General features: G+C 36.5%; 3 protein-coding genes across 7 annotated transcripts in view; 1 reads left to right on the forward strand and 2 right to left on the reverse strand.

Annotated features, from left to right (window-relative positions):
* Nucleotides 1–24,620, reverse strand: part of LOC101738948 (potassium voltage-gated channel protein Shab) — a 57,514-nt gene that overhangs the window by 22,619 nt on the left and 10,275 nt on the right. The window contains exon 1 of one of the 5 annotated variants that reach the window (XM_021351476.3): nucleotides 8,216–8,340. The exons of the other annotated variants lie outside the window; for them this stretch is intronic. The gene's annotated coding sequence lies outside the window, so the exon portion shown is untranslated. Of the gene's footprint in view, nucleotides 1–8,215; nucleotides 8,341–24,620 lie in introns of those variants that run through there. 5 annotated transcript variants of the gene reach the window in all.
* The window catches only part of LOC101738676 (probable helicase senataxin), a 53,488-nt gene continuing 34,134 nt past the window's right edge, over nucleotides 5,267–24,620 (forward strand). The window contains exon 1 of the mRNA XM_004931467.5: nucleotides 5,267–5,377. The gene's annotated coding sequence lies outside the window, so the exon portion shown is untranslated. The remainder of the gene's footprint in view (nucleotides 5,378–24,620) is intronic.
* LOC119629097 (uncharacterized) lies at nucleotides 18,511–20,433 on the reverse strand. The gene is made up of 2 exons (XM_038013802.2): nucleotides 19,329–20,433; nucleotides 18,511–18,704 (listed from the first exon to the last, which is right to left on the reverse strand). Exons 1-2 carry the CDS (start codon nucleotides 19,519–19,521, stop codon nucleotides 18,511–18,513), a joined length of 387 nt encoding a protein of 128 aa, XP_037869730.1. The 5' UTR covers nucleotides 19,522–20,433.

A 24,620-nucleotide genomic window follows, 5' to 3' on the forward strand; every position in this document is an offset into this window, starting at 1 on the left:
TTTCTCTATCTTATTCTAATAACTTTCAGCGCCTTTTTTTTAAATTGCTACGGTTGCTACTGTAGCGCCACCCTTATTTAGCAATTTTTAAAGGACACTTTTTCACACACAGAGACGGTTCTCCTTACCTCTACCCTCCATACTAATATATGATTGAAACTAACCTCAATCTGGATATAAAGACCGGATTCGATTTATTTTATTACCCTTGTAGGCAGACTAGCATACGACCCACCTGATGGTGAATTTTAACCGTCGTTTGTGGACGTCAGTAATGCCAGGGAAAGAGCCAGGCCGCTACCTACCGCTGAGTTCTCTCCGCAAGCCACGTCTGAAGAAGAATATATACCACAACAATACCCCGAGAAATTGGGTAGAAATCTCAGTTGCATTGCATAATGACTTCCTATGGGCCCCTAACTTCCAAACCGGAACGCATGACTTTCACGGCAGAAATACACCGGTGGGTATCGACCCATCCTGGTTTCCAAGATGACCCTACCGACGTAACAGCGATATAAATATAAACTATATTAACCATAAAAATATAAACGCAATAGAAACTTATTTGATCACAGTGAAGTAAAACACATCACAATTACACGAACTTCATATTATTATATCCACATCCGATGTCGGGTCATATGTTACCTATACATAATTTAGTAGGTATATCAGACTAGATGGCGCTTGTGCACCGTTTCTTCCGATTAACTTGAAGCCTTGTGTGGTTTTTGAAGGCATTTTCGTACATGATTCTGATACAGTTTCTTGAAAGAGCACGAATCCTTTATAACAAAATAATGATTTCAACTTCACTTGTAAAATATAGAACGTGTACCTAACTAAATAATACTCGATCCGTAATTAAAAAACAATCAGACAATTATAATACGAGTATATGAGCCTAGGGTTAGTGGCATTTCCAACACAATTTTGAACATCGAAATCGAACGACAATTAGTGTTAACATCATTACTCGAACGAACTCAGAAAGAGACATTCCGATTTTTTTCAAACTAGAGGTCCCGCAGTATTCGAAATTCGACTTAATTAATTGGAATTGTAAGTTTGTACACTATTATGATTGTATTTTATACTTCTATAATCACAAATTTCGCCAAGGCTACTCTATAAAAAAATATTATTAAAAACAAACAATATTTAATCTATTCTCAATTTGACCACAGACGTCAAGAACAAAAGTTTGACAATAAATAGAATGCATGCGTGTGTGTATCAAATACATGGTATGTAGTGTATGTAATGTTTTCTTTATTGATTTAATGTATCTTTTATGCATTATTTTAAAAATATATTAGCATTGTACACTTCTTCTCTATATTCTCTATAAGTGTGGAAAATTTCATACTCCTCCGTCCGCGCAATTTTCGTAAAAAGGGATACAAAGTTTTTGCTTCACGTATTAATATATAGATACCTACATACCTATATGAAAGCTATCGCTTGTCTTCTTGTGCTTTATATAAGCTTGATTGTTTAAGCGTGCATTTTTAGTTTGTTCGATTGTTTTTTTTTTTTAAATTGACGTTCGTTCTATATGGTCAGTATTGAATCAATCTTATATAAAACTATGACGGTGACGCATGACGCTTATTTTTTTAATTCCATAAAAATATATAACGAAAATCACAGCAAAGCGCTAGTTCATTTTGTTAAAGTTTCTTCACGTGCCGGATAGATGTCACTCCTCGGCCAAAATTCCATTTCATTTTTAAATTATAATTAAGAAAAAAAATTTATTAAGTAACAGGAACATACACAAAAACAAAAATTATACTCAATCATTAACATCTTTTTTTTTTTTACTTGATATATCTGATGATTAGTAAATCAGATTTGAGAGTACGTATACAAAGTTACTGTCACGAGGTCGGCGATGGACGGGCTGAGGAAAGTATGGAGAAATAGAAACATAACCAAAACCACAAAGATCAGGCTCGTTAGAACACTAATATTCTCTATATTTCTATATTTCTATACGCTGCTGAGACGTGGACCGTGCAAGACGTGGAAAGGAAGAAAATAGACGCTCTGGAAATGTGGTGCTGGAGAAGAATGCTTGGAGTTTCGTGGACCGACTTTCGTACAAATGTCTCGATACTTCAGGAACTCGGCATCAAGCAGCGTCTATTTGGTATAGTACAGTCTCGAATGGTGAATTTCTTCGGACACGTTTCGCGACGAGATGGCCGGTCCATAGAACGCCTCGTTGTACAGGGAAGCGTTGATGGTACAAGACCGCGCGGGAGGCCACCAATGCGGTGGACCGACCAAATTAAAACTGCAGTGGGAGGTCCCTTAAATGAGTGCAGTAGAATGGCCTCGAGCAGGGAGAGATGGCGCGACATCGTGAGACGCATCAAGTCTGCCCCTTCCAACACTACATGACGATCACGACCACTCTGTCAAGAGTGACACGACTGAGAAGAAGAAGAATACAAAGTTATACATTTTACGCCTTTTATCCTGATCCCGCTACATCACTTTTTTACTGGTGGTAGGACCTCTTGTGAGTCCGCGCGGGTAGGTACCACCACCCTGCCTGTATCTGCCGTGAAGTAGTAATGCGTTTCGGTTTGAAGGGCGTGGCAGCCGTTGTAACTATACTTGAGACCTTAAATTCAAATTCAAATTCAAAATCATTTATTTCAACTTGGATGTCATCAAAAACACACTTGTTGAATGTCAAAATGTAAAAGAAAATGTTAACTCTACCACCGGTTCCAAAAAAAGCCACAGTCCTGAGAAGAACCGGCGAAACAAACTCAGCGGGCTTAACTTAGAACTTATATCTCAAGGTGGGTGGCGCATTTACGTCGTAGATGTCTATGGGCTCCAGTAACCACTTAACACCAGGTGGGCTGTGAGCTCGTCTACCCTTCTAAGCAATAAAAAAAAAACTTGCGTTACTTTCAATGAAAAAATTATAGATCTGTTTCCAAGCTGATCTGGTACCTATATGTTGAACAAAAAAACAATGCAAATTCCAAAGAATTTTCATCACGAATGATCAAAGCAATGTATTAACTATTCTAAAATAGCACGCGCAAGGATAATGTTATAAGTAAATAACCATTTATAAAAACGGAAAATAAAACAAAGTTATCGCAACACTAACATAAAAATCCAATAACAAACCAGCTGAGTACTGAAGCTGAATAAACAAGAAAACGAAATTTATAAAATCCTTGAAAGAACAAAGAATGGAAAATATTGTCAAACATTTGTAAAGAAGTCTCGCATACTAAATATTCATATTGAAAATGTCAATGCATAAATTTATTAACATTGAATACTTTTATTAAATTAAAGTGAACCTAATAACGTATGCTTGTATTCTAGAAATTTCCGTGACCGTTCCTAAGTTTGAGTTTACTCATAGAATCGCACATACGTATGCATTTCTATCCGCAGACAATGTTTTATTTTGATCTTTAACCATTAAAAGCATAGCAATTGATCTACCGCAGAGAGAGTGCTTTAGGCATAAAGTTCACCACCCCACTTTTAGCAAAAACTTTAATATGTGTATTAAAAGTAATGTATCATGTGGGATTGTAGGAGCATTGAAGCCATGTAATTAAAATTTCACAAATGCTAACTAGATCCAAAAATCTTCAAATGGTTATTACCCTCATCTAACTTTACTGATTTTGTTATAAATTATCTTAGAACTTCAAAAATCCTAATTTTGCGATGAAACTTCATACAGTCACTGTTGGCATTTCATAGAAAGTTTCTGTGATACCCGTAGTAAAAATGTCGCGTGAGTACTCTCAAGAAAGGGAGAGTAACCATATTTCACTAGTAATGTTAAAAAATACACAAAGTGACACAAATAGAAACCTTTTTGTATAAAATAAATATGGTATGCAATAGAAACAAAAAGAAGAAACCTTATAAAATTAATGAAACTGCTTAAAAACTGTGAACTCACTCACAACTTAGTTATTTCAAACCATTATCGTCTACTCGGAAATCGTCTATATGACTTATAACTTGGTTACGGAAGACTCCATTCAATTTCCGCGAGCGTATTTTTTTTTTCATTATTAAACTCACATTAGGCACCCCGACCCTGGACATTAACTGTCACGAAATAATTAAAGCATTTATAGTAAACGCATGAATTGGCCTACGTGTGTGTGTGTGTTTTATTGATTTTTATTTCTGAACAATATACTCGGTCAGTGCCCGTTACAATATAAACACATTCACTTTATTTTGAAAGCTCATACAAATGCTCGATATATAACCAAGCATGAGTAAGATTTCAAAAAAGATGCGGAATAAATTTACTTACCTAAAGTCCAGGGTCGTTCTTAAAACGGAAAGCCACTGAACTCAGTTCATAACTTAACATTGGGTTCAAATAATACAGACATGAGTTGTTTTGTTAATAATATTCGATTTACATGTCAATAAAATCGATATTATTTCAAATTCATATTAACCATATCTCCATAAATCCTTCCCATTTTAGACCACAAGGTTCTGTACAAGAGATGTCAGGAAACAATGCTATATAGTATAAAATTAATGTCGTCGTCGCTTAAGGACAAGTCAAACAGTAATTGCCTTCATTACGATGTCATTCATTCAACGTTTCGGACCGTTAAATGTACTGGAAAATGTATTCTATTGCTTGCAATTTGTTTATGTGTAGGTTTGGATAGGACTCCGATTAAGTAAAACTCAATGTACATTCATGGCTAGAAAGTATTGAAATATGATATAGTGCAAGGTTAAAAACCGATAAATTTAACATTAAATGCTTCACCACATTCGTTCGTTACATACAATAATAACTGATTCATTGTTTAGAAATTCGTGTATCAAAAATCTTGAAATAAATCCACTGAGTATCGCAAACTAGTCTCAGACGACAGGAAGAGTTTAATAATCACTCGTAACATATCTTTATTTTGACATTTAAACCTAAAAGAACAAAGAAATCATCAAGCAACTAAAACAATCTGAGCAGAAAATTTTAAATCTTAAATATAACCTACTAATACACATTTAATATCATATAATACGACTTCAGTAATTCACGAACATAAACATGAATTATTGACTTCTCAATGTTTGAGCAACAAAATATAGTGATACTAAACCTTTATACAATAGTTCATTAATCACACAATACGAACAGAACATGAAATTTAACTAAACAAACACATTAACGCTTTTCTTACGGCAAAGATAAATACACAAGTAATTAAGAAATTAACGCTAGTAAAATGTGAGACGCGACAGTTCATTCGAGTTAGGTGTGACGTGGTCGTCCATATTTAGATCCCGGAGTGTTTTTGGCACAACACACGAGCTCTCCCGTTGTCTCCACTACTCGGTACGTTTTCACATACGTCCAAACATTCCTATAAACATCCACACAAAGTGACATGATCAGAAATAACTAACCAGCCCCATTAATTTTCAGACACATCTCTAAGTTCACAGAAAATAGGCTCGCCGATTAATTAAGCTATTCTAAGTTCATATTTTCTTTCGGATGCCATCAAAATGAGTCATTTGTAAGCGACTATTTTCGTATTGAGTGCAGCGAATATTCGCCAATATTTAAATGGTACAGATACTCTTTTACTTTCTGAATACAACATCGTTTACTTGACATTTACAGCAGTTCTCTAAACAGGGAAAGCCGAGAAACAGGTACAGTAAGTACCCGCGATATCAGCAGTCATCAACTTCAACAGAACTCATGGCTGAATGGGCCAAAACGGTGATACCGAACTTGTGGGATAAATATAAAAACGCAACTATGCTAATCATAGTTACTAGAGTTCATTTATGGTTGCTTTAAAAGGCCAATATGATATAGCGCAAGTATGTGAGAACGCAGCGGGGGACATTTCATGGCTTACAACCCCTAAAACAATTTGTCTCATACAAATTACGACCAAATAATATTCTCTATCTAGGTATATATGTATCCCTTGCCGTGTACAATATGAACATTCGAGTTATGTTCTCGTGTCAAAAAATATTTTCATAACAATTTCATAACCTGTTGATTCATTCGTGTGAATGGCCCCCTAAATTGTTACGAAACACATATGTACGTGTAATAGTTAGCGACTTAAACATTGCCTGCCTTATTCGACGGCTCATTTATAATAAAGCAATCAACATTAATGCACATCGACTTGAGTTCACCTATTAGGTAGCTCTTGTCATTGTTTTCATTAGGAAACAGATAAAATGTCAGCGACACGACCATCGCCTTGTTTTTGTTAGTAGATAATTTGTTTGTTTGCTTAGTAGATAAGCAGACCCGCTCATCACAATGCTTTTAAGGATTTACCACAGTTTATAAATAAAGACAACGCATACCTAGGTCTTCGCGTGGATTTGGCAGGACGCGCGGGCGCACAATACGCCCCATCACCAATACAGTTTGTTTATTTCTCATCTCCTACATTTTTAAATCATACGGAATGGCGCCGGCGACGTAGGTCAAAAGTATTTTCGTGCTCGCCTTGATAGAGGGCTGCCGCATTTCATACTCGTCAATCTTATATAAATATAACTATTTCGTCATCACCGAATCATGCTTGATCTGAATTCGTAATTCTCAAATAGGTCTCCGATTAATCTTTCATCGTAAATACTCTCGAAAATCTATTCGATCTAGAAAAATCTACGGCAATTCGTGTTTTTTCTTCTAACTTTGTTTTACAACCACGAGGTCATTGTCATTCTTGGGGAAAAAAAAAGCGGGACCACTAGAAAATACATGACTAGATATCATTAAGTTCTACGGATGACCTATATAAGTCAATAAAAAAGTGCACTTGAGTCGTCTATTATCAAAGCCGGCAATCTGACTTTTGGACAATGATTGGTAAATCAGAAAAACGAATTATTGACTTTATATTCCATTGGCAGTTACAAAACTCTTCGGAACGACATCTTAGATAAATAACAGGTTAACTATTAACCTTTATTTAATGCAGGTTTTGAACCGTATTCTTTGAAGGAGACGATTATATTCAAATCAATCTGAATTGACATATCAATAAAAAAAATTTGTCCAAATGCACAGATTGCCACCTTTGATAATAGACGACTCACTTAACATGTCAAATATATAAGTAAAACATACGCAGTTTTCAACAACGTGACTCACATTTGGCTATCTGCTTAGATCTATCTAACCTATTGCAATCTCATGATAGTAATCTCGACCATTAGACATCTGGTTTCGGCAAACATGCAAACTTCATTACATTTCTCGTATTATTACAGCATAAGTGCTTTTTAGTAATTCGTATGATTTTTATGAAATTTAAAATGGGCTAATTTGGAAATTGTGCTTCTGTATAACCTAATTAGAATAATTATCTCATAACGTTATAACAAGAAACCAAAAATTTCCACGAACCTGGATTACTTCAATTTTTAATTACAAATTAAGTAGACCCTATCTGATAGTTTGTTTTAAAAATCAACAGTAATGAAACTCCATAGGTAAATTTATAAATTTGACGTCAAAACCTTAAAACTCAATAATAACATATTTTTTTCGTTTACAGAGTAATTTTACAAATTGTATTTGTTTTCCATTTAAAGTGATCTATGCCTCACTATAGTTAAGTGAAATGCAACAAGTGACGGCACACAAACATCCGCTAAGAATTTTGAACAGTCATAAAAAAGGCTTTGTTTATGGACGATGAGCTCTCCTGTAGTCGTCAACGACACCAGTTTTTCAAACAATATCAATTAGTTCGGACCACATTTCACTGTGACTATTCTCATGAAAAACGAAAAACGAACATTTCTTGAAACGACAAGAACATTACATTCCTAATGTTGATAAAAGCTTTCTTGAACTGCCAATGTTAAAAAGCTCGAGAATCATTCCACTGAACCGGAAAACCCGAACGCATGTACAATCAAAAACAGCTAGCTATTCATTATAATAAAATTTCACATTTGAATAGCATCCGTTACAAATTAAATAACAGATCTTCTTTAATGCAAAAATAAATTCAAATCTCACTATACATTTTAAAAATGCATCGTTCACAATTGAAACAAAAAATAAACCTATTATTTTCAAAGAACAATAATACTCTTATGTCATCTTTGCAGCCACTAAGCAAGAGATCTAAGATCACAAAATTACAATCATCATTTAACAAAAAGCTTCTCAGAAACTTACTCCTCGAAGGAAGGAAGGAACATTACTGAAATAGGTAACTGCAGATAAGATCTTGGTATTTTAAAACACGGTCAAATATAAAGATATGTCACACAATCCAATTATAGCCGACGACACGATCCCGAACCGGCTAGATCCGAGACATTGACCTATCTATTCGGCCGAGTAGTATCGACATTAGAACGTACAACATACCAACATGTAGAACGCAACACGTAACGATTACGAATATAAGCCGAGTGGAGATATTTTTGCCACAGCAGCTGTCGGATGCGACCGCGACTCATCTGGCACATCGATCGACAAGCTTACATTTGCACATTTCAAAAACTTTCCTCGTAAAACCATTGCAATAACAACGGATGTGATAATATTTTTTTATTTCGTGTCTCTGAATAAACGAAATCTATGACGTAAGAGAAAAAATTAAAAAAACGTATATCCAACGATTAATTTTTACTAATAAACTTTAACACAAAATAACTAAGACAATCTGAAGTTTAATAATTCCTACAGCTGCAAGTATATAAATATAGAGTAATTAGCTTTTCTTAACCAGTTCCAGCACTTGGTTTGTGTTATATGTATATTTTCTTTCTGAATTATTTATCATACATATTTAACTCTAAACTAAAAGGCCCTAATTTTGGCCTTTTTTTAAATTAATATTAACTATTTTTGTTATTTTTTTACTTATTGAATTGTTTTCAATATAAAATGAATAAATAGCAATACAAAAGAAATTAAATCCATGTTATTTGTAATTTAAAAAATCTTTCCTGAAGAGATTATATAACAAATCTAAAGCGTTAATTTTAGTGATAAGACTTCAAATTACCAATAACTTAAAAAAAAAAGATGTACAATATTAGTTATTATCTGAAAAATAAGTAAACCGTGTGAATATAGGAAATTTTCGAGGATTTAAGAAAAAAAAGGTTAGCAAATTATTAAAGAATAGCCTAATAGAAATATTAGGTCGAAATTTCCATTTAATATACAGAAATGAAACTTTGTTTAAATATACGTTATTTCTATCAATCAAAATTTGCAACCACGGTATCGATACATCTCTGCCAGCGCAGGGGTAATTGTAAGGGGTACGGGAGCCAACAGATTGCTCAAAGGTATTTCGGACTGCTTCTCGGGTATTGATTTTTCCTGCCAAGTTGTCCTAACTTTGGAGAAATTAGAAGTCTGTCGGCGCAAGGTCTGGTGAGTACGGTGCACGACGCAAAACTTGCAACCCTAGACCCTTGTAGATTCGAGACCGTCTTTTTTGCTGTATGAACTGAACCTTGTCGCATAGAAAGAGCAGCTGGGACGAACGATTAACCATGGCTAGTCGGAGATTCGCGAGCTTCTTCATCATTATGTCCAATTCCTTATAGTACACATCCGCAGTAATATTGATGCTATTTGGTAAGCAGCTGTGATAAAATATACCAGCACTAAACCACCAAACAGTGACCATGACTTTTTAAGGGTAAGATTCGTTTGGACCATTGCCTAGGCGCTGAACCAGAGTCTAACCAACATGATGACCGCTTACATTTATCAAAAAGAAACCACTTTTCTTCGCAAATGACAATGCAGCTCAAAATCCCTTCGTTTCGGTGTCTATTAAGCACCGTAAGGCATATCATAAGGCATTAATCGAGCTAGTGATCGTTCAGTTCATGCGGCACCTACTTATCAAGTTTTTTTACCTGGCCAATTTGACGCAAATGGACCAATATTGTATTGATGCTAGTTTGGTAGTAAATTGAGTATCGTCAACTTCCTCTATCGCCTTTAATTCGTCGTTGCTTACACTTATGTTTTCGGGCGACCATTGCGTTCATTTATTTATACAAAAATGTCCATATCGGAAGCTTTAAAATCTCTAAGGAGTCGTCGTACGTTCGGTTGTAGTTTTGACTCCGTACCCATCATTAATGCTATGTGCCGTTTGTGCGGCATTACTACCGCGACGGAATCCTTATTCCATAGAAATATAGTGAAAACAAAAACACTAATCAATAAACAAATGACTGAATTACATATAAAAAATAATTCCATATTTTTAGATTTTTTATTTATTTATTGCCAGCAATAAATAAATTACGTTACATATGGCCCGCATTGTAAAATGTCAACTTCAGAATAAAGACCTATTTATATTAGCTTACTATTTATTCGCTCACTTAGATCTTCCCAGAATGACGTATGGGCAACTGCATCTTGGATTGAAAGTACCTGTGTAAAAAAAATTAACCCACATTTCGTGTTCCCGCTTCATCCACCAAATTCGACAAAGTTTTTTTTAAAACTAAAAGTAATAATTAATGCATTATATATAGTTGCGTTAGAGTTGTTATTATTATACGAAATTATCATATATGTAGGTATTATCTTTAAGATAATTTAATCCTCTGGGAAGAAAGATTCAAATCTCCTATTCGAATACATAGCATGCACAGGGTGTTTGAAGGGCCCGAGAGCAACACTGCCGTCACCATGCGATACTCATAAATTCACCAATTTAACAGCTGTCAATTATGGCCGAGTTTACGAGCCATCCTACCAATTTACGACGCATAGGCGAGCAGCTGTACAGTACGTACACATATTGTTCGAAACAATTACTAACTTGCAACACAAAATACGTGTTCTACATTCAAAAAAGTAGTGGAATGAAATTTAATTGGTCTAAAAGAAATTTCTAATAGGACATATAAGATCATTTATCATATTTTTAGTGGAGACAGAACGTATTGGATGTCCATACTATTATAGGTACGAACATCTGGCTTCTCTCCTCCGCTTCCTCGCATCATTTTTTCATTGCTAAAGGTCGTGTTTAAACAGCATTTATTTTTTTATTGTATTTCAAGCGTTTCCGATCATGGGCCGCGTGAAGGGCTTCGTCGAATGGGGTCTCTAGTGTGGGTGCGGATTTGATCGAACCGACTTGTCGGCCTGTTTCTGCCGCAAATTAAGAGTTTTATTGCTTAGATGGGTGTAAGAGGTCATCTCACCTGGTTTTAAGTAGTTTCCGCAACAAAAACACAGGACGCCCTGCCACCCGCAAATCCTCTACAACACAATTAAGACTTCGACACCATGTGACTAGGGGGTGGCAGCATTCAGTGAAATGCTTGCCTACGTTCGCCGCTAGGGGCGCTGTTCCAACTCCATACAAATTTGAGTTAACTTTCACGCTATCGAGAACGTTAAAAAACTTGCACTAAGCACACAGGCTGTGATAACTACAGATTCCGGAAACTATATAAGACCACATGAACCTCTGTTCATTGACTCATTTTAGATTTTTCATAACAATTATTTCACAAAAACCGACTGATATGATAACTGGATATTCTTATACTTACAAACTGACATGACTGACCAAGTCTGTCGTTATGTGTGTATCAATGTTTTGTGTATGGAACATCAGTTATTTCATTTCCACTACCATCTCGTCTAGCCATCAAGCCCTATTAACTATAAGGAATTTGCGCATCTTACCGCTTGATTTAACACTCGCGGTAAAAATGATCTTTTTTTTTGGTCATGAGGAAATCGCCGGACTCCCGCCCTCCACTGGGGATGGCGGATTCGAACCGACTCAAACCTCCTGTCGCTCAACAACCCACATCCTAGCCTCAGGGAGACAGAACTTATGAAAAGGCAAAGGGGGGGAAACTGAAGCGTTTAGTGCGGAGCACATCTCTCCCATCACCCTCCCCCTCGGGACGCCAGACCGGCGGTCGTCGGTGCCACGACCACCAGCCCTTTCGGTCGGCAGGCTATCCGAAGCCTGCCTAGATGGCGCCGGTTAGAGTGAGTTATCCTACGGAATACCCCGCTGGGTCAGAACCAGCGTGGGTCGAGGATAGCCGGCCTTCTATCACCTGGATGCTCTTGCGTAAAACGCGTACAGAGCAGTTTGCACGTCGTCTTCTTCGGCCCCCCTCGCCGGCCCCCAGACCGACATGTGAGGGGGACCCGAAACACTTAGAGGGCCAGGGCTTGGGCGACGTCCGCCTCCCTGGCCCCCGCTCGACGGCGGTGGGCTTGTGCGTCTCTCACGCGCCCCGCCGCCTCCTTCTGCGAGACAGTGCACTGGCAGAGGTTGAGCATCACTTTCCACGACTCGTCGTCGCCGAGCATCGATGCCACAAGACTCGGCAACGACAAGTCGTTTCCTATTTTTGCGACGAAGACACGGCGCCACCCCTCCCATGCGGGGCAAGCAACGAGCGTGTGCTCCGCCCTGTCCAAGTCGCAACCACAATGATGGCACTTTGCCGTCGGTTCGGCTCCGGTCAGGAACTCACCGAAGCAACCATGCCCAGTGAGCACCTGCGTGAGCCGGAAAGTGAGGCGTCCTCTGTCACGATTCACCCAATCCACAAGAATCGGGCGAATCGCCTCAACAGTCCTACTACGAACAGCCGCCTGGACCATGACTCCAGCCGGTAAAAATTACAGTAGAGTTCCTTATGGAGGCAAAGACGTTGCAGTACAAAATGCATCCGAACTTAGAACAACTTAAACATGCTCTCATAAAACTTCAGTAAATTCAAAACAGCAGTTCGTACAGTCTCAAACATGTGAAATTTTGCGTGAGAAGCATGAATGATGAAAAGCAGTTTATTTAAAATTACTTAAACTAACCTATTAAACAAGTACCATTGATTAATTTAAGAATAAAACCTACAGTCACCTTTTTTGTAATTTTGTAGCTGTATTGTAGCATTATCTAGTAAATTATATAAAATACATTATCTACTGGTGTAAAGTATATTACCTCTTCTGACGCTTATTTTATATATTATTTAGGTTTGCCGTAAATATTTACCAACTAGAGAAGTGTTGTTATTTTACTATTATCTTTATTTTACCGAACAACGCTTTAAAAGTTATGGCCAGTTAGCGGATGAAAGTCACACTTTCTGAATGGAAAAACTCACCACTGAGAATATTGAAGTGAGATTGACACGTAATGAGAAATTCTAATGAATATTCATATGACTATGACAGGCTCCAAATTCAAATGTAAACTCATGTTATTTTTTTATTATATCGGTATTTATGGCCACACTGTGTATCTATACTAATATATAAATCTACAGTGTTTTTTACGGATGTTCCGTTATAACTACTGAACCATGCATCCGATTGACTTGAAACTTGGTATCCATGTAGAAAATACATGTACTTAATGGATACGCTAATATTTATATGAGTGTCGGACTCCCTACACCAGTTGCGGTTGCGTTAATGATGAGAATCTTAGTGAGGGTGAGAAATAATCATGCTAATTTTAAATGCCCAGCGAAGCGGACGGGTACAGCTAGTTATTTTATATATACCTAGTCTAGTCGTTTATCATTCCTGCTTTCTGTTTTTACAATGCAATTGAGACTTTAACCTCATCTTACATGCTAAGCTGTGCCGTTTACTTTGTAGATTTATGTACTGACACCGGTAATCTCTAAAAACTAGGTTATTTCTCAGTTTTTCTACTCGTCTACCACAAACAGAACGATTTATTTCGATACGCAGCTGTATAATTGACGCAAAATTACGTATTTATTTTACAATTTTTAATAACGCGCCATCAGTACAGGAAACCATCGCGATTATAGTAACATGATTTAATGAATCATATAAATTTGTTTAACGTAAACATTGTGGTAGGCAAAAATAAATTTACGATAATTATTTAATATTATGAGAAAAAATTGAGAACGGTTAGTTGGACATTTACAAAATATTTACACGTAAAATACTTTAAGGAGACAAGATCTTGCCTAAAATCGCAATTATAAAATATTCACTACTTTGGCGATGCTTTCTTCTTCTTAGATACACTCTTTACAGAGTGGTCGTGATCTCCTCTTTTTATTCACCTTATCTCAGTAGGTTTTTTTTTTGCCCTTATAGGCAGACGAACATACGGCCCAACTAATGGTGAATGGTTACCGTTGCCCATGGACTTCAGCAATGCCAGGGGCAGAGCCAAGCCAAGCCCAACAGCTAATTTTTCTCTTCCATTTTCTTCTATCAGCCGTCAGCTCAACACTCACTCTTCTCGCTCTCATATCGTCATTCACACACTCCATCCATATCTTCTTCGGTCGACCTCTTCCTCTATCTCTACTCTACCTTGCACTACCAAGAGTGATATCGTGATCGTCATGTACTATATAGATGAACTTGATTTGATCCGTCCTCACGATTTCTCATCATCTCTCCTTAGTCGAGGCTATCAGGCACTCATTTAAGAGACCTCCCACTATAGACCATATTAAACTCGGTCGACCGCATGGGACATGGGCGGCGCACTATGGCAGCTGAGATGAAGACGATACAGTTAACCTGACCCGAAATAGAACACTTCGTCCAAGGGCAATGGCGAATCAATCGGCCTTGTCCGATGGCGAAATACTGTTAAAGCTCCCTGGTCAATCCGGGAGTGTTAGGATCTTTGATAACAAAAAAAACAACAATCGCATGGAAAACCTTACGCTTGGTATTGTACCGTCTTCCGTTCCTTGAATGACGTGCCATTCTTCTTTTTATTGTCCTTATCCGTGCAGAATGCCCTCTTTTTTCATTCAGGCCTATCAAATGTCATCTCTGCAATCAAACCCTTTTCTCCCATATCCTCTTTCACATAGACCATCCAAGTAATTTTAGAGTGCCTCACACTACCATCTCCTTTCGTACTCAGGGTTTTTGGCAACATTCTCACGATCACCACGATCAGCGATGAGGTCTTATGTGTACTGGTTATCACACGTCATTTCGGATCCTCCCGATCCACTAACGGTGCTTTTAGGTACTTCAAGCACCGGTCACCGTTCTCGTCGAACCCGTCGCTTGCGACGAAGGGCTCGACGAGTAAATTAACCCTCAGACACAGCCCACTGAGTTTCTCGCCGGGTCTTCTCAGTGGGTCGCGTTTCCGATCCGGTGGTAGATTCTGCGAAGCACGGCTCTTGCTAGGGTTCGTGTTAGCAACGTCGTCAGGTTTGAGCCCCGTGAGCTCACCTACTAGTTAAGGTTACGCTGGAATAGTCTCTCAAGGTTACCAGCATAGGTAGGGAAAAAAAACTGGTTATCTCATCAGGAAATGTATCGAATGAAAGTTACCGAGATGTAAATGTACTGTACAAAATAAACGCTAGTCGATGCCGAGTTCTTAAAATATCGAAACGTTCGTTCGAAACACGAAATCCGAAGCATTAGTCTCCAGTACCTACCGCATCAGCTGATCAACTTCTTTCTTCCTTTCCACTACATCGTACAAAAATATGTTGATTAATGTTGTCAAGAACATAAATTTCGTGGTCTTAACAATGGTTGTTTTTACATTACAAAAAAACAAACAAAAAATTTCCTAATTACACTAAATACAATAAATAGATTGTGGTTTCGTGGCTATGGCGACCGCGTACGGACGAAGTGCAATGTGCACACTACGGTCTGCGTTTGAGATCAAAGAAGATCGATCGCCTCGAATTCGTAAACATCTAAACATATCGGCTCCTTTAGAACGAAACACATCGTCTGAATAACGTTATTATTTTCTAAGAATAAGACCTAAACGTTTTCTAAACGGAACCGCTGACTTACCGCTTAATCTGGTTCTAACACGGCTGCCCTTGACAGTCTTAAAACATAACATAACACCATGGTCAGTGTGAATGTCTTCTATATTTAATCTAATCCATTTCAATGACTACGCGTTTTGATGACTGCCACATATTATTGTCGTCATAGAACATTTTACTATCGTTCCACATTACATGCTTATGAATTTGTCCTATTTATCAGCTAACTTCTGTAAAAACGAAGTCAAGATGCGCACAAATTATTTTGTCACAGTTTTATTACCGCGTTATCTTATATTTTTTGTTGATATATTGAACTGTAAAATTACGGAGAAAATACACAGAAGCTCAATGCTTTTTTATTCATCTTAAAACGTGGTTTTTAAATGTCTTCCCTTGTATGGTATTTTAAAAATTAAATCTGATTTAAATTTGGATTATGCATGAATATATCTAAATTATATTGCAACCGTTGCTTTATTTTTAATGAAAAATAAATACATTTTAATCCACATCAATATACATTAGTCCAATAAACTAGTTTCCTGTTGTTTTATCACATTGACCATTACATTAAATTCATATCACTCATTAGGTTACTCAATTACGCGAAAATTTCAGAATAATTGCAAATATTAAAATTCCGTTGAACATGACATTTTAATGTACTAATTCCATTAATTAAATTTGCAAATATTTGTTTGTCATATTGTTTTAGGTTCTATAGGGCTCAACAGTAGCCTACCCGAAGGAAATTAACAATCGAAGATGCTTCGACTACTACCTCTGAGACAGAATGTACAGAATTGAGGGTGGACTACTAAACTGTTTCTTAATTAAAGGGTCTCAGAAAAATCTTCGAATCTGATGGTTAACTATCAAAGACTAGGGAAGCAACAAAACCAAAAAAATTCAAGTTTTATTAATTAAGAAAAAAGTGAGTAAGCATAACTGCTTATCTTCATTAAAAAGTCGTAGCTGTTATATATACGACACATACAGCTATGACCATGTCTAAGAAAATATTAGTGGCAGAAAAACCGGGATGTATCGACACCCGTGACCTATCTAAGCCCCGCGTCCCATAAATCGCGCTAAATAGTAGTAATAGATGCTTACTATTGCTTACTTTAAAGTTCGGGTGCGTTCAATAATACTAAGCCAACTTAAAACATTGTAAATTAGATGAGTTATTGGCGGTAATGCGTTCGATAACTTCATGTCATTTTTTCTTTTTAACTATATCGAATTCTGCTATTTTATACTATTAATGTTTTAAAAACTCTTACTTATTTTTCTTTTTTTTTTCAAGATTCCGGTCCTGAAAAGAAAAATTTGCCCCTTAAAGGACCAGTTCGTTGTCCGATTATCTGTTTGACACCTATTTTTTTTTCTCACGAAAGGCTAAGAAGTATCAAATTGAAATTAGTATCTAATAATAAAATCAACGGCGGGAGGAAGTCATAAAATTACCAAGCTTTGCAGTCAAAGCAATCAAAAGATACAGCCATATTTTGTCTCTCGTAAAACCCTGTGTAAGTGCCCTGGCCCTTCCCGTTAATCCAGAATAATGAAATTTAGAAAAAAAGGGATGGAATACGTAGAAAGAAAATCTTAAAGTTGTATATTTGTACGTATGTAACTAACAAACTTACGTTTGGAGGTAATCGACACTTATCAAGAAAATGCCTAATTTGTCTATGACCGCAGTAATTTCTATCTAGTATCCAATAATATCCAACGACATTTCATAAAAAGATAACCGTAATCTTCATTCATTCTTAAATGTTACATCATCGACATTTTCCTGACTTTTTCAGACATAGTCGAACAAAAGGGTTGAATATTTTCCGGTTGAACGCAGCTTTTTCCGTCTCGGTTTCAGTTAGGAAATTAATGTTTATAAAAAGCACCCGACATTTAAAGTCTCAGTACCTACTACAAACTCAATTTTAGTTTAAAAAATGTATATTTTAATTTTTATTTGTATTTTTACTTGTTCATGGTAATCATTTGAAGTAATTAACAGATCCTACGTGTCTTCTTACCATACCTTCTTCATGTTAATTGATTTTGCAATTTTCATTACGTGTTACGTGCAATGCGAGAAAGAACATTGGTAAAATAAACAAAATACGAATTTGATTTTTTTAGTGCTGTCGTATATAGAATCACTAGCACTGCCACTATTCAGCTACGCCGTCACTATTGGTGGTCAATATTATGAGCAACGTCCATGTGTGCCACGATAAAGTCGTGGGTCTAATTTTGTAAGATGGGACAGCCCTTAACACGTTCGCTGCGGCAATTAAAATCTTAAACCTTTGTCTGGTGCGGCGGCGGGCCAAATTGTGCCCCCAATGATTTTTCCGCCAGTGCGTGGTAGGTCTTTTTCGACACGTCAGCACAAGGCTAGATTAAATTGCTATAACTTTTCGAAAACATAATGTAGGTGAACAGTTTTTGGACTGTTGGAAAAACCTTGAACCCAACTTCTTTAGATTTGATTCGCCCCGGGATCTGCCGAACAGAAAATGAGAAATAAACCAGGGAAAGTGGCGGGTCGATATCGACCAGAACCGCACTAGAAAGTATTTTTAGTAGTGATGGGAAAGACAAAAATAAGGGGATATCGAAAATAAAACAGAATTAAAGTAAAGAAAAAAAATTTTTTTATTTAACTATTTATTAATGGCTGTCTTTAAAACATTTCGCACAAAGATTTTGCTTGCACATTCTGCAGTATGTTTTAATTTTTTTTACTTTCCTTTTCACCTCGGAACTCTTCATGGTTTCCCGCAGTTTTTCATAGCACCCTACACAATTTCGCCGTTTACCGCTCATCTCAAGGATATGATCGGCCGTAGGTGTTACTTGATTTCCTGAAATGATTTTTTAAATTCTGTGATTCATTTACCTTATGAATTTGACTACAGGGCTCTCTGTGTATTAAATAGATTCTCAAATAAAATGAAAAAGTTAACATAGGTCTTGAAATAGTCAAATCTCATCACCATGCGTTGTCAAAGTGCACACTTTGATGGGCAAAATTAAACACAATATGCTACAAGATAAGGTGATACAACTTTGTTTTCTGCAATTTTCAGACCACTCTATTTGTTAAGCTTGTGAAAACAAAATATGTACATATAATACAGGGCCTTATATAGTAGACTTGAAGCGTTATTTTCATGTTAAATGCAGCCTTCTGACCCGAAACAACATCTCATGTGTTATTGAGTAAGTAAACAGAGTGTCATAACATACCTTGATACAAGGAGTAGTGCAATAAACGCCATACATTGCTCGCAGAAAAATAAACGGAGTCAAACCAAAGCTCATGCTCGAAGACCATGCACAGCCACCTAAGCACTCGTAATGTGTAAAAAATAATGACAATAGTTACCTGTAGCAGAGGTAGAACGTCGTCAACACGAAACAGAAGGAATCACCTTCAACATAGGTCTAAAGATGGTTACAGTTATGTTGCACGTCGTTATACTTACTATCAGGGCATAAATTTTTTCCAGTAATTGATTGTATTAATGCTTCTGTAAATTCTTTCTTTGAAACCTTCTTCTCATTTTTCATGTTGTATATAATCCAAGCGTTTACCAACGCCATGCCAAACAAATATTCCATACCCACTTTTCTGAACCATTTGAGCCCTCTTTTTAATGTAGAATAATATGCAGACATTTGGTCGCTGAAGTCAACACCTTTTTTTTTTGTTATTATATGTTAAGACACATGTAGGCTTTTTTATATCTTCGTATGTCTTCCTATTTTTTCTGCCTGTATTGACAAGCTCATCTTTGTCCTCTTTGAGAGTAGATAGCATCAGAAGTTGCCTTTTGTCAACCCATTTCATAACTTTAACGCCATTTTTGTTCATAGATCCTCTGATTTCACCCTTTTTCAATTTAAGTGATACTATATTCTTAGGTAGCCCTCTTCGATTTGATCTTAGGGTACCGCAATAACGGGTTTTGAGAGATAGAAGTTGTTCAGCCAATTCTATTGAAGAATAAAAATTATCAGCAATTAATACACGGCATTTGTTTTCCAGTCCTTGAATTAGTTTCAGTACGGTGGCTTTACTATGATTTTTTTCAGGGCCATTTTCACCTTTTCCGGAATAAATTATTGAATTATATGTATATCCTTCTGGAGTGCATAATTTGTAAATTTTAACTCCGAACTTGTGCGATTTGTTAATAATTTGTTAAAATTAATTTATTTTCCAAAATATTTATATTTCTTTTGTTGCCTGACATCGTGCCTTTAATTTTAAGGAATAAAAAAAACGTGACGTACGTCAGTTCCGACAGCTTGCCCAACACTAACTGGCGAGGCGGGCGCTCTGTGCGGTATCGGGCCGCCAACAGCCTGTTGGGACGGCGGGCCACAATAGGCCTCCTCCCGCACCGAGTTGATATTTTTTACCGTCAGTGCGTGATAGGCCGATAAAGGCCTGCCATGATGTTTTTATAGGGAACACCTATACTTTTGACCACAATCTCAAATATATATTTGTCTTTGTCGTACCTTTACAAACACCTGAGATAATCGTTCCGCACCAGCGAGAGGGACATAGTTTTCTTCGTCCGCACCAGGTGAAATTCCGCGGCAGGCTGATTTGAGCCTGTTCCGCAGTGAACGTGTTAAACACATAATTTGTACAATTGAGACTTCAACAATTTCATACCCATATCAACACGGGTAATGGCTTCCGTGTTGTGATCTCTATTCCGGTAACCAATTAATCAGGTGAACCGTAATCTTGTTCACCCGATTAAGCAAAAGAAAGCTGATAAATTTCGGCAACGGTTCCAAGATAGAAGATTTTCTTAAAATTGATAATTGTAGTTTTTATCGAATCTCTCATGTTCGGTGATAAACACCGATACCAAATACATGATTAAAACATGAGGAGCTATTTAAACACGTAAACTTAGAATCTAGAATTGAATTGGATAGGACAATTTAAAATCCGCATTATTTCTCCAGTACTACACAATATAAAATTTAAAATAAACTGTTATCGATATAGCAGTATGAGGTTATTCTATACACACGAAATTTTGTATACCCAGTGCCTTATATTTTTTAATTGATTTTTACAAATCATAGATAATTTCAATTAGACCCAGAACCTTGTTACACCTTTCATTGCAAACTTAATAACACTAATCGGTCCGGATCCGGATTCGTTTACAAAGACAAGAGACTTTTAATCTTTATCTGAATACATAAACAAATTGAGAACAACCGATTAGTAAATCTGTTGATTGCATTGACGTAGTATTGTGATTGTCACTAATACTAACTCTATTTAGCACTTACGACCAAACGTAACATAAATACGTCAAAATAAAACAAACGTGTGGCACTCGGGAACTGCCGCGATAAAGCTATTGCATAGCATTTTTTATCAACATAAGCAATTATAATTAGACGATGATAATTTAATATTAAAACAATAATAAAACAAGACCACGCTATATTAAGCATTAATAAAAGCAAAACCTTAACTGTCCCCTTCACACTCATAAGCTAGACCGCGCGAGAGAGAGATGGGCAGAGTTTTCATGATGCGCATGCAGTGTAACGTCACGCCACGCGCTTATTCACAAACACTACACAAGCGCAACGTGTGAATGTGATGAACGCGAGCTACATGGTAGGCGGAGTGAGGGGTGTTAGGTTTTTTTCGTTACGGAATTTCAAGATTCGGTCGCCGCGCTCAAGGGCCGCGATAAAAGCTATGCAATAGCTTAAAAATAAAAACGTGACGTCACTTTTATGATGCAACAAATCGCATCAGATGCTAAATAAACTCGAAACGTACCCGTAATACAGATGACGTCTACCATCGAAATAGTAAGCCACAATGAAGGTAGCGGTGGTCCCTGAAATTGGAGAAAGCTGGTGGCCTGCCAGCGTCGCTGTGCCAACTGTGTGAACCCGACCCCGTTGCAGGCGAGCTGTCTCCCACTGTCGTCGTTATCTTATCGATTTATAACGACTGCACTGCACGTTAGGGACGAAAATACACTAAATTGAGCAGGAGTAGAGTGAGCGCATAGGCCGATAAAAGGAGTCATCGTTTATTTACGTATCCATCGATACTAATGTGGTTTAGATGGGAAAATAAACGTTAAGATTTTCACGCCTAAACTCAATATAAATTTGAATGTATTCACCGAAACCACTTTTTTTTTAAATCAATGTGGCAACACTTATACACGGTATAACCTTGTCGACCTAGATTTTAAAAATTTAAAATAAGGATTGAGTTATAAAGGAAATAAATGAATAAAAAAAGTATATTACATAAATACTATTAAAATTAAAGCCACACTATATATGATAGTTAAGCCTTTCAAATTATGGCCTTAAAATTCAGAACAGTGTTTTAGAATTGTAGTCTGTAATCCGCTGAAATACACATCAATGTATCCCGAGAGCTATTCTGTTACTCTATTTCATGATTATTTTGCGTTAAAGGCTGACAGCTAGAAGAAAAATTTACAAAACATACATACGTATTGTTGAACTGGTATGCTCGGAAATAATCTTTCCATTTATGTAATTATTATTACTAATGGTCCCGCAGTAGTCGAAATTCGACTATAATTAATTGAAATTATAAGTTTCAACATTATTATGGTTCTATTGTCAAAGAATATTATACTTCTATAATCACAGATTTCGCCAAGACTACACTGAAAACAAATAATATTAAAGTCTAGCAATGCTCGCCCGCTTCGCTGGGCATTTAAAATTAACATTATTATTTATTGTCATTATCATTAGGGAGTCCAACATTCATATAAATATTAGCCTATCCATTAAGTACATGTATTTTCTACATGGATACCAAGTTTCAAGTCAATCGGATGCATGGTTCAGTAGCTATAACGGAACATCCGTAAAAACCACTGTAGATTTATATATATTATTAAAGACAAACAATATTTAATCTATTCTCAATTTAACCACAGACTATAAGCAATAAGAAAATTTGACAATAAACAAATAGTATGCACGCGTGTGTTTGTCAAGTACATGGTAGTGTGTGTGATCTTTTTTATTTATTGATTTAATGTACCTATTTATTACGCATAATTTAAAAAAAATGTGTGCGTGTACTAGTGTACACACGTAAGAAGTGAAACTTGTTTATGGCCTTATTTTTCGAAAAATGATCTACATGCAACTTTCTAGAAATTGGTTAAATAAAGTTAAATTAGATAAAGTTTAAACAAAAGGATTTTATTATCATAGACATGAATACAAAAAAGTTAAATTAGATAAAGTTTAAACAAAAGGATTTTATTATCATAGACATGAATACAAAACAGATGGCGCGTAACGGAAAAAAGTGACGCGTAACCGAAAAATGTGACGGTAAATTTTTTTCCAACGCCGATAAGGAAGTTTCACTTCAAAAAAGATTAACATTCTGCACTGCTCTATATTCTTTATAAGTGTGGGAAATTTCATATTCTTCCGTCCGCCCAATTTTCGTAAAAAGGGGTACAAAGTTTTTGCTTCACGTATTATAATAATATATCGATTAAAACTAAACTCTTCACCTACGTCATCATTTCCACTTACTCCTTGCTAACTAATGAGTTAAAATCAACCATATAAAAAATATGCTTACACGCATGTACATATGTAAATGTGTATACGTATGTATATCTTGGAACTGGTGTATTGATCGAACGAGTAACAACGAACGCTCTTTATGCGACCCACGCTGCAGTCCGCACGTTGCCGTGGCACCCGCTTATTCGACCCTCACGTAGAAAGACCGACCCTAACACTCAACAATATTCAATTAAATAGCTAAGTATAACGTGACACATGTAACTTCATTCAGCACACCTATCTTTACTTCTACATAGAGACATTATTAACAAGACTTGTGGTGGACTTGACTGGTGGTAGGACCTCTTGTGAGTCCGCGCGGGTAGCTACCACCACCCTGCCTATTTCTGCCGTGAAGCAGTAATGCGTTGCGGTTTGAAGAGTGGGGCAGCCGTTGTAACTACATATACTGAGACCTTAGAACTTATATCTCAAGGTGGGTGGCGCATTTACGTTATAGATGTCTATGGGCTCCAGGCCTAACACCAGGTTGGCTGTGAGCTCGTCCACCGATCCAAAGAATGTAATAATATGTTAAAGTCATTGACAATGTCTTGCATTGTTCGCTAATTTCAATTTATCAATTAAACGCAATATATTATTATACGCATACATAATCTAAAGATGTTGTATACACTAAATGAGCACTATAAAATTTATGGTCCTCGCTTTACAAATTACAGTTCGAAACAAATCTTCTAGTACAAAGTAAATCTATAAAAGCGTTTTCCTATAATTTACGTTATTAGGTACGTTGAGATGTAAACCAGATACAGGTTTAATTCACTAATAAGTTTGAAAGATCCTGATCTAAAGAACTCATGATTATAAAACGAGCCGACTGAAATACCCTATTAAGAGCTCAGCAAAATATTATTGTTACAAATCAAGATTTTCATTTAGTGTGTGTATTAAAGCCATCGTTTTCAGTTTCAAGAAATACCCAAACGGGATAATTTTAAAAGTTTATTGTCGTTATATAATGTACTCAAATACTTCAAGATTGAATTTATTTCCATAATCGATAACAAGACGCAAATTTTTTGCTCTTTTTATTGCTTCTGTAGGCAGAGAAGTATACTGATCTTCTGATGGAATGTGGTTATGAACTTAGTGGCTCATGAACTTCAGCAATGCCA

The sequence above is a fragment of the Bombyx mori genome, chromosome 11, assembly GCF_030269925.1.
Source record: "Bombyx mori chromosome 11, ASM3026992v2".
Lineage (NCBI taxonomy): Eukaryota > Metazoa > Arthropoda > Insecta > Lepidoptera > Bombycidae > Bombyx > Bombyx mori.